Here is a 10818-nt window from a genome sequence, read left to right on the forward strand (position 1 = left end):
GATGAAGCACAGAGGATTTTTAGGGCAGTGAAACTACTTTGTATGGTACTGTAATGGTCGACACATGTATTGGTGGATATATGTCACTATGTATTTGGTCCAAAACCACCCAATGTACATTAGAGCAAACGCTAATATAAACTAAACCTTAATATGAACTACTGACTTTAATTAATAACAATGTATCAATATTGGCTCATCAGTTGTAATAAATGTGCCACACTAATGTAAGATGTTAATTATAGGGAGAATTGGGAAGAGAATGAGGTGGTACATGGGAACTCTGTACTTTGCTTAATTTTTTAAAAACCTAAAATTGCTCAAAAATAAAGCCTATTAAAAATAATTTTCAAAGGAATGCAGATGAGTTGCCTGTTTTTTTCTCTCCTTGTTTTGTTGCTCTCTCTTATAATGTCTTACTTTCTGTTCAAGTTTTAGCAGTCATGCATAGAGCCTCCTGAATTTACTGATGTCACTCTATGTGGACCATCTCTCTCTGATGGCTCCTGGAACAAGAGCCCCTCTGAACTTTATTACATGTGCCATTTGAAAATTATTGTCCTTATAAAGGAGTGTATTTGTGATTTTTTCCCCATCTGCCCCTAATTCATTTTTCTCATAGTATAACTTTGATACAATAATACAGAATCAGTAAAATGATACCCCAAATATTATGATTTCACATGGTAAACTATGCAAAACACCAATTAGCTCACTAGTTCTTCTGGAAGATGAGAGGACATCCTTTTGGTTAGGTCCAATGACATAGGAAGCAATAGATTACTTTTGGCATCAACTGTTTTAAGAACTACCAGGTTTCCCCCACTCTTTCCGTATGGGGTTGTTTTTAATCGTTGTATCTCTTCCTCCAAATAGAAGTACTTTTCTTGCTGTTTCGGTAGCTGGGGATTAAATGCAAATGCCTGTATTTTTTCAACATTTTAATGCATTCTAAAGTGTCAAGTGTAAAGTTCTGATGAAGGGAATCAGAAAAAATCTCTATCTTATGACTCACTGGAACCTCTAACTCACACTCTCTGATGTTCCTGTGATAGGAAAGATATATTTTCCTGGATGCCACTTCCCCAGTGCTTCTGTCATTAAGGGCCACTCTAATGTGCCTTCATATTAAGAAGCCTAGAGGCTTCCACTCTCCCCTTCCCAGAGAGATCCACTGTCCAGTGTCACCACTCGAACTTAAATCAGAGGCTAAGAGGCTTCATTTCCTCCTAAAAGGATCCAAAGCATATCACACTTCTCCAATAACCTAATCAGAACGTCAGCATCTCATCCCACCACCAGTTCTTTATATAACAATAAAAGGTAGGAAAAGACCTGGGTATGTGTTGCTCTATAGCACTCTTAATGCCAGTCCTGACTGGGGCCTTCATTATTTTGCAAACCAGACAGCTACCTAAAATTTGCATAAGAAGTGATCCATGTTACCACAGTCCATTGAGCTATTAAAGCTTCATAAAACCTGAGCATTTGACTTTTTGGACCAAATAACCAATAAGCTCTTAAAGAATTCTAAGCACTAACTGTGCTATGTATGCTAAGAAAGAAGGGTAGGAAAACAAGACATAAACTGTAGTTTGTTTGTTTATTTATTTATTTATTTAAATAATCACCTAAGATGTTAAACAAACTATAAACCACAAACAATTCTACTGTGAAAATATTTAATTTGGAGGGCACTGGTGACAATGTTAACTGCAAGAATGTGAAATTTCAGATTCCCGAGAAATCCCGAGACACTAAACAAAATGAAGTACAAAAATACCTATTTATATAATTCACCCTGAATCTGTGCTCAAAATATTTTGATGGTCTTTGATCCATGCTGTCTACATATAAGTGCCAAACTAATAAGAAAAGACAAGCCTACAGTAAAATAACATCTCTTCCTAGACTTGTTTTATTTGTTTGTCCTGGTGTCCCTTAGTTGGAGAAAACAGATAAGTGTGTTGGATCATTAAAATTCCTTCAAGATATGTCATTTTTAGGAGAGGAAAAGGTAAAGAATGGGAAAAGAACCAATTTTTTTTAATGTTTACTATATTTAGGGTACTGTGCTAGACCCTTTCTATTTACTACCTGTTAAAACTTCACAAACACCCTCTCACTTCAGAACTTCTGTCACCACTCCAAGGTGAGAAAACAAAATCAGAGAGTTTAAGTAACTTCACTAGTCAGGTCGAGGCAAGATTTAAATAGTGATCCCCAAGTCCATGTTCTTTCCATTCCACAATGCTGCCTCCCTTATAACTTGTGGGAATATCTGGCCCTGTAACTAGATAAATTTGTAATTTCTAGTGCATTTACAAGAAAAGATGCTTCAGAGGAAGCTAAAGTTACTAGCCTTGTTCCAGGTCATAAAATTAAGTAACCATTCTATTATATAAGAGAATAATAGCAATAATATAACCTACCATTTATTGAAGTCCTAATACGTATCAAGCACTCTACTAATATATACATATGTTACCGTATTTAATCCTCAGAAAACCCCTATAGAATACATAATATTTATCCATGCTGGAGATGAAAGAAAAAGATTCAGGGAGATGAAATAATTTCATAGGTCCCATGGATAAAATATTTCAATCCATGTTGTTCCAGATTAATTGACATTGATGGCCACACCCTGTCCATCCCTATCTCTGCTCCATCTCTATTCTTCATTTAATGAGCAAACTGTGTCATGTTCCAAATTAAGACAAATTGTAAGCACAACTGAAATGCAAAACACTTTTTTAAGGATAATGCCACCCTTATGTTACTACTACCTGGTACAACACGCCTCTCTCCTTTGTTATTTAGTGAATGGCAGGATTAGGATGGACATTTTTCCATTTACATTGTAGAATATTTTATATTAGTATAAGTACATGAAAGAAAAAGAAAACACTTCTTTTTATTTTAAACTGAGGAAACAAAGTATTATTTTATGTGCAATTAACTATGTAAAGGACACAGTGACTGTCACTAATAGCACTGTCTTGCAATACATGAACCCTGGTCAAAAGTGTTTAATGTGAGAAGTAATTTCCTTAAGACAAAACTCAACTGTAAATACCCTCATCACCTGATGCTGAAAAAATGGCTACTGTGTATCTTTCTTGGATTTTATTGTAATTTCATTATTATAAAAATTAATTCAACTACTTCATTAAGACCTTTTGAAAATATATTCTATGGCATAAGTTGATAAAAGTTGGTTGTATTCACTGTCTTCTGTCTGACTCATTTTCAATCACATTTTGTTCAATGCACTTCATTTGGAATTGCTAGGTGAATATAATTAGTCAAAATTATTACTGAAACAATTCCATATTCAAGAACATTAAAAAGTGAAAAACTGTCTAACACTCACCAGTAACAGTAATTATTCATCTTCCAATAATATAAGCACTTTAACTCTGCATGTATGAAATATGTTTTTCAAGTATTCAAACAATTACCTTTCAAATGACTGTGGCACAAAACTGTTGAAACATTAACTTTTATATTTTAATATCTTATATTTTGGGTTTTTCTCTATTGAAAAACAACAGTGTAGTAGAGGGACTTAAATACCACTTGCTTATTCACTTTATCAATACTATAACTTCTCCACTATCTGGTTTATTATTCAACCAAGTTTCTAGCTCTATCACTCCACTGAAAATGTCTTTTCCCAAAACAGTGTTAATTATCTTACCAGTTCCTCCTCTTACTTGATCTTTTCTGAAATATTTCATAACCCCTTTCCAGACTCTTGGAAATGTCTTATACTTTTTGCCCCCATCCCCTTCATAAGATATCGTCTTCATTTACTGGCATTTTCTCTGGACCTGTTCTGACCATACTTTCTCAGGTTCTTTCACTAGTTTCTCTCCCATAGTGACTCTTAAATCTCAATATTCTCTGGGAAGTATTCTGGCCCCTCTTTTCAATATTTTTGTTGTTTTAATGATCCCTCCCACTACCATACCTGGAAATATTATATATGTATTGAGTTCCAAGCCTATACCTTCAGCCTAACACTTTCTCCTAAACTGCCGACCCATTCACTAATTCCTCTATTAGCTGACTGAATTTGCTAGCTGTTCTTCCTTCTTTCACATCCTCTGTCTCAATCAACTAACTGTGTGCAGACATGATGCAGATAGCATTAGTTCCACCTCTCCTTGGCAGACACTGTGTCCCCTGCACTCCAAACCTGAGCTAACACTTCTGCCATGTGCCCCCAGCCCTCCTCTACTCATCCTTCACTATAAGTCGTTTGTTCCCCTTTGTCTCTCAGTCCCTCTCCTCACTGACCTCCCAGCCTCTTAATTCACCTTTCTCCCTTCTGGGTAAAGAATATGTCAATCCTCTACTCTAAGGTTATAATGGCTTCCACCTGCTTATAGGTTATACTCTAACATCTTTACCATAGTTTGAAGGTTTTCTTACAATCTGGCCCAACTCACCTCATTAGCACTAAATCCATTCATTCCCACCACATATTCTGGACTTGAGCTGCAGTACTTCTAAGACCTAGGAATATTGTCATGCCTTGCATTTTTATTTTTTCTATCAGCTACACAACTTCTCTGCTCTCACAGTGTTTTGTTCATGAGTATGGTATGCCATGTTATAATTGTTGTGTATTGTTCAACTGTAACTTTCTTGGGGGCAGGGACAACAATACCCTAGCCAGCCTCTACCACAATGACTTCAAATAAGTCACACAGTGAGTCCTCAACAACTCTTTGCTGTGACTGAATTAATAAAACATTCACACAATATACCTTATGCATTAAACGTTCATATATATTGTGTACATATATATGTATATATACATTAAGATACTATGTATGTGTATAGATGCATACATGTATGTTTATGGTGTATGTATGTGCATATGTGCACATACTTTAGGGCTGAAAAGGCCTTTAAATATCATCTTTTCTAATCAATGACTATCACAAAATAGGAAACCAAGAACTAAAGTTGTTAAATGACCTAGCTAACATTCTAAAGCTCATTAGTGACAAACACAGTGTTACAGTTCCTCTCTTAGCTCCTCATCCAGTGTACCTTTCACTACATCACTTTAATTCAATGATCTCACCAACAATGTGATTCCAAATAATCTGCTCTACCAAGACCAAGCTTATCCCACTAGAATCTTGGATTGTTTCACCTCATTTTCTTTCTCAAATCCCTGCCTGACTCTTTATTTTCATCAAATGAGGAACACTTATGATTCTGTCATCTCTGTCTTCATTTACAGTGTATTCCTCTCCTTTAAATATTCCCTATTTCCTCCAATAACTATTCTCAGTTCCTTTATAGATATGGTAAAGTCTCCTTTCCCTCTGGAAAAAAATAAAGAGCTCATTATTTTGCTCTCCTGTTTAATTCACCATTTTTTTCACCAAACCAAGGCTCACCATAAAAGAGAGCACATTATTCTCATCATACTACCATATATTTGTACATGCACATAACTTGGAAGTTTACAGATTACTTTCTCATCACTCACTCATTTGATCTTCATAATACTATGAATAGTCAGGAGAAGGTCCCATTTACAGGCAGCTGAATAAACTGGGGGTCAAAAGTTAAGTGACATGCCAACGTTCCTATAGCTAGCAAGAGCTGGAACTGGCACTGGAACCAAGGTCTCCATATCCTTGCTCCTGAGAGCTTTCCACTATCTTAAACTGTTTATTGGCTTAAGTTCCCACCATGACATTTATATTGACATGTATTGCAACCTCAGATGCTGCACAGTGAATGTTGCCTAGCCTCTTCTTTGATCTGAATTACTGCTTGGCTCTTGTTACTTTAATAGTACAAATTTCAACAGGGCAAGTACTGTTTTGTCCAACACTTACTTACTTGAGAAGCTCTTACCAAGCATCTAAATAACACCATTTAATGGTAAATTATAGTTTGACTAGTGTTTGTTATGACTGAGCTTCGGAAAATTAAAACCATGGCTTCAGCTAAATTAGAGATCTTCTTTATTTTAAATTGAAAAAAATCAATTTGATTTCATCTGCATGCACTAATCAACTGATCTTTAAACTGCAAGTGGTAACAAGCATGGCTAACACTAACATCCAAATGGCTTTTCTAAACGTGTGTTTATGTGTGTTATTTCATGCAAGATTCTGAGGCAAATTCTGTACTCTGGCTTTAAATAAGTTTCTATTCAATCTCCTCACTAAGTTGTTAGATAGATGCAACTTCTTTAAAAATTCAGGGTATCAGTGTAATTGTAGAATAGACTGATCTGTCTGCATGGGGGGCTACAGACAGCTGAAGCCAGGAAAGAGACACACTCAACTGTAACTTGTTTGTGATCCCATGACCAATATATACTTTCCCTCCTATCTACTGCATCCTTCTCGTAATGTCTAGTCATTGCCAAGAAACTCTTAATTCAGTCCTAGCACTAAGCAGTAAGAATAATGTTTCCCACTTTCTTCTTATAAACCCGAAGTTTCAGGTCTGCTGAAGAATTCTCAGTGTCCTTTAGAGGAGAAAGGAGCCTCAGGAGAGGCAGTGGTAATTCCTCATTTGGTATTGTTTTCCTGCCTGTCACTGCCTCACACCAGGACCTCTAGTCAGCACTTTGCTGGGAGATTCTGAGGGACAATTAGTTGCTGCTTCTGTTGGCTGGTTGAAAACAAAGCAAAAACTTTTTCAAGGCAGGAGAAGTTAAAACCTAAACATCCTAACAATTGCACACTTTAAAAATCCCTCAATTCACTCATTAAGAATCGAGCTTCACAAGGTCTCAGTCAGCTGACTGAAGCCCCATTTGCCTTCAACTGTCAGAACTGCCCTCACTTGGCTTGTTTCCACGTGTCCCACATAAGCTGTACCTTAAATGTAACTCTATATCCATATATATCATGGCACAGAGTGAACTGTTTGCCTAAACACAGAATAAAGACCGGAGTTAAAATGTTTGCTTGTTCTTTGCTAGAAATATATTTAAGAAAGTCCTAACAGAATGAGAGCGTCGAGGTTAAAAATATTGCACGTAATTACGAAAGAGCAACGTTGGTTGCCCTCATTAACTACGGAGCTGCAAGAGAAATAGTCCAGTGACTCATTAATGCTTTTTAGTTGTTAGGTTTTTATTTCCAAACAACATCGGTCATGACCTACTTTGCTTCCTAAGAATCGTACTTTTTAACCTTAGGGTCCCAGTACCCCCGGGTCATCAGAAGCACAGGGGTCCCTCCTGAAGCCCAGCAGTTCCGTAATGTGGACCCAGATAGGAAGATGGGAAGCAGGGGGAACTCCGTCCCACTTACCGGTCTTCCACAGATAGAGGGTGGGTGCCTCCGCCGCGCCCGGCGCTGCAGCCCCGCAGGCACCCGGGCACAGCAGCAGCGGCAGCAGCGGCAGCAGGACGGCCGGGCGCGGGCCCGCAGCGTCGGGGCTCCGGGACGCCGTGCGCCTCGCTTGCAGCCCCATGCCGCCCGCAGCCGCTCCAGGGTCCAGGTCCGGGACGCGGTTGGCGGGGAATGTTCCTTCGCCCTCGGAATGTCTTCCCTAGTACAGAACGCAAAGCTCTCCCCTCTATTGTTCTTGTCAGATGAAAAGGAGGGAAAGCGCGTTTAACACCAGGGAACAATAGCTTCTGCGGTGGCCGTGGCTGCCGCCGCCACCGCCGCTGGCGGGGATGCTGCTGCCGCTGCCATTCCGCGCAGAGTGGCAGGTCCTAGAGGCGAGGGAGGCAGCCGTCCGCAGGGGGCCCCAGCTGACGGAGCAGGTCCCGAGGTCCGGGAGGCAGCGCAGCCCCCGCCGCTGCCAGCTGGCGAGAGAGGAGGGGGGCGTGAGCCGACAGGAGCACCGAGGGAGCCGCAGGCAGGCGGAGGCGAGAGAGCCAGGGCAAGAAAGGAGGCGAGCGAACGGGAGCGGGGGCACCCACAGCCAGCACACCCGCCACAGAACTCCAGTGCACATGGCGCGGTGAAATATGTTTGGACGGATACACCACTAAAAAGAACCATCACCCGACAGGCTTCCGCATGACAAATAACAGGCTCTGAAATTCATCGTCAACCAAGGAGTCAAACGCTAGATCTAGTGGCATGTTCTTCTTAGTATATATTTATTTACGCAAAGCATCAGTGTTTATCATTTATTTTTAAGCCGTGGCTTCTGAATTACTTTATGTGGGGAGCAGTATTTACGATCAGATGTGAAAAACACAGGAAAACAGCAGAGATGTTTACTTGCTGTTGAAAGGCACTTAAACTCTTTTTTAAATCTTTTCTTTCTAACTTAAAGGAATCTATTCCCAATAAAAATATGAGCAGTATTGATCTACGGTTACAAATCAAAGTACCTTGTCTTTTAACAGCCTTTAAAACTGAATTAGTATTAAGTATCCACAATGATATCTAATTAGATGGATAACATTTTACAAAAACTAATCATGAAATTATATTTCACCTATGAAGTTAATAAAAGTGCTATCCCTTTATCTACGCTCTGTCAAAAATATGCTACCTTTAAGGATCCACACAGTTCTGAGTAAAATTAAAGAACAAAGTGAGTTTCCTTTATTTGTGTATCTCCGAATTAGCAAATTCTTTACTTAAAAAATCCTTGACATTAATGTCTCTTAACAGTTACTGTAGAAAAATGCCTTTATAATCTATATAATCTAATGTGCTTGGGCCTTTTGTTCTTTGTGTTTTCACTTTCTTACACCAGTAGTAATAAACGAATGTGTGTGAAGTCAGACAATGCTTTGCCCTTTCTCTTTCTCTCTTCTCCCCAATACTAACCCTTTACTAATTCATTTGCTAGTAAAACTAAAATAATATCAAGGCATTTAGCCAATTAAAAACTGGGCAAAAAGAAAGCCAAAGAAAACTATTCATATCCGGTCAACAATATCTGGCCAAATAAAATAAAATTTAAAAAGCAGGAAAACTACTCTATGAATTTGCTCCATCAGCACAGCCAACCCAAGAGTTTAAAATGAGGAAGCTACTGTTTCTGAAAGAGGAAACCTTCCATAAAGCTCTCTTGGGATGTCTGTCGTTTTGCAGATCATTCCAGACACAGCCCTGCTGCATGCATTAGATTAAAAGCAGGTTTTGATCAAATAATTCCCAGGTCCTGCCTATTTAAGTATTCTGACATCAGAGGAAATTAGCAATGTTGAAGGTTGCAAATTTGGTCCTTATTTACTTTCCACTCTGTTAGGCCTCTAAGAGGGAATTAACAGCTCAGAGAGCCCTAGCTCTGTGAGTCTGTGATTAGGAGAGAGAAACTAGCATGGATTACTATTTCTTCACTGGTGGAAAAATAGGCAACAATCAAAAGATTATAGGTTGATAAGGGATACAAAAAAGGATGATTCCAACTTATACGTGGCTCCCTGAAGGAGCACTTGTTTCACCCTGAAGGAGCACTTGTTTCAACAGTTACACCAAAGAAGAAAATAGAAAATAGGAATTGTATGGCTTCCTTGGGTCTGTCTTCTTAGGGAACACGCTGTAATACCACTCTACAATGGCAGTGTTTTCCTATCCTGTTTGTTTTTATTTCTCAGCTACTGTTAGGGTGCTAAACCTTAAAATCATCTAATTCTGGTACAGAGAGCATTTAAAATGAAGTACTCTGTTAATCAGCCCATTCTAAGCATTCTTGGGAAATCCCAGATCAACCCAAGTAGAAACTCATTACATAACAGAAGACAGAGAATCTAAGGAGTCAAACTAGTACAATTTGATGTGCAGGATAATTACTTAGCCCTTTGAAGAGCCATCAGATGCTATACCTAATAGCTTAATGTCAAAAGAAAATTTAAGATTCTGATTTTTATATTTATCCACAGTTGTGTAATAATTACTCAACTGGTCAAGAGTTTAAACATCATAGCCACAACTTCAGCTTTATATAAAAGAACCAGGGACCATTTCACAACTAGGGTTAATGTTCTGCTGCAGTGTTTGAAACTAGCCAACAATTGGTTTCCTTCTTTTACTTTCAATTTATACAGTGCTTAAAGATCACTCCAAATAATATTACTCAGCCATAAAATCAAATGAAATAATGCCATTTGTAGCAACATGAGTGGACCTAGAGATTATCATACTAAGTGAAGTCAGACAAAGACAAATATGATACCACTTATATGTGGAATCTAAAAAAATGATACAAATGAACTTATTTATAAAACAGAAATAGACTCACAGACACAGAAAACAAACTTATGGTTACCAAAGGGGAAAGGCTGAGAGGGATAAATTAGGAATTTGGGATTAACAGATACATAAGACTTTATATAAAATAGATAAACAAGGGCTGACTACACAGTAACGGGAACTATATTCAATATCTTGTAATAACCTATATTGGAAAAGAATTTGAAAAAGAATTGATATATACATATGTGTATGACTGATTCACTTTGCTGTATACCCAAAATAGTGTAAATCAACTATACTTCAATTAAAAAGTTTTTAAAGAGTTAATTTTAAAAAATCACTCTAGATACATACATATGTACAATTAGTAATAAAGATACCCCTGGACAAGGTTACAGAGACTAAGTCATATAAACATTTGTCTCCGCCAATGCCACACATCTGTTCTATAACAATGTCATTATTGCATTTGAGGACAAAAATGTATGGGTCTCTGAGGACACAGAAATGATATATATTTTCAGATACATGTTCCTTTGTGAAAGCTATAGTGTCCAGTCAGATAAATCCTATCAATAAAACTGATAGATTACAAGAGATAGAAAGACATAGCAATCTTTGTTTTCTAGCATATGACATAAATAATACACAAATGTTT

The 10818-nt window shown here is 38.0% G+C and overlaps 1 protein-coding gene across 1 annotated transcript in view; it reads right to left on the minus strand.

The window, feature by feature from the left end:
• Nucleotides 1-8006, minus strand: part of THSD7A (thrombospondin type 1 domain containing 7A) — a 456022-nt gene extending 448016 nt beyond the window's left edge. Inside the window, exon 1 of the mRNA XM_059074016.2 lies at nt 7305-8006. Coding sequence (XP_058929999.1) covers nt 7305-7467 — 163 coding nt within the window. The 5' untranslated portion in view covers nt 7468-8006. The remainder of the gene's footprint in view (nt 1-7304) is intronic.
• Nucleotides 8007-10818: the final 2812 nt, after the last annotated feature.

Source organism: Kogia breviceps, chromosome 9, assembly GCF_026419965.1.
Source record: "Kogia breviceps isolate mKogBre1 chromosome 9, mKogBre1 haplotype 1, whole genome shotgun sequence".
Taxonomy (NCBI): domain Eukaryota; kingdom Metazoa; phylum Chordata; class Mammalia; order Artiodactyla; family Physeteridae; genus Kogia; species Kogia breviceps.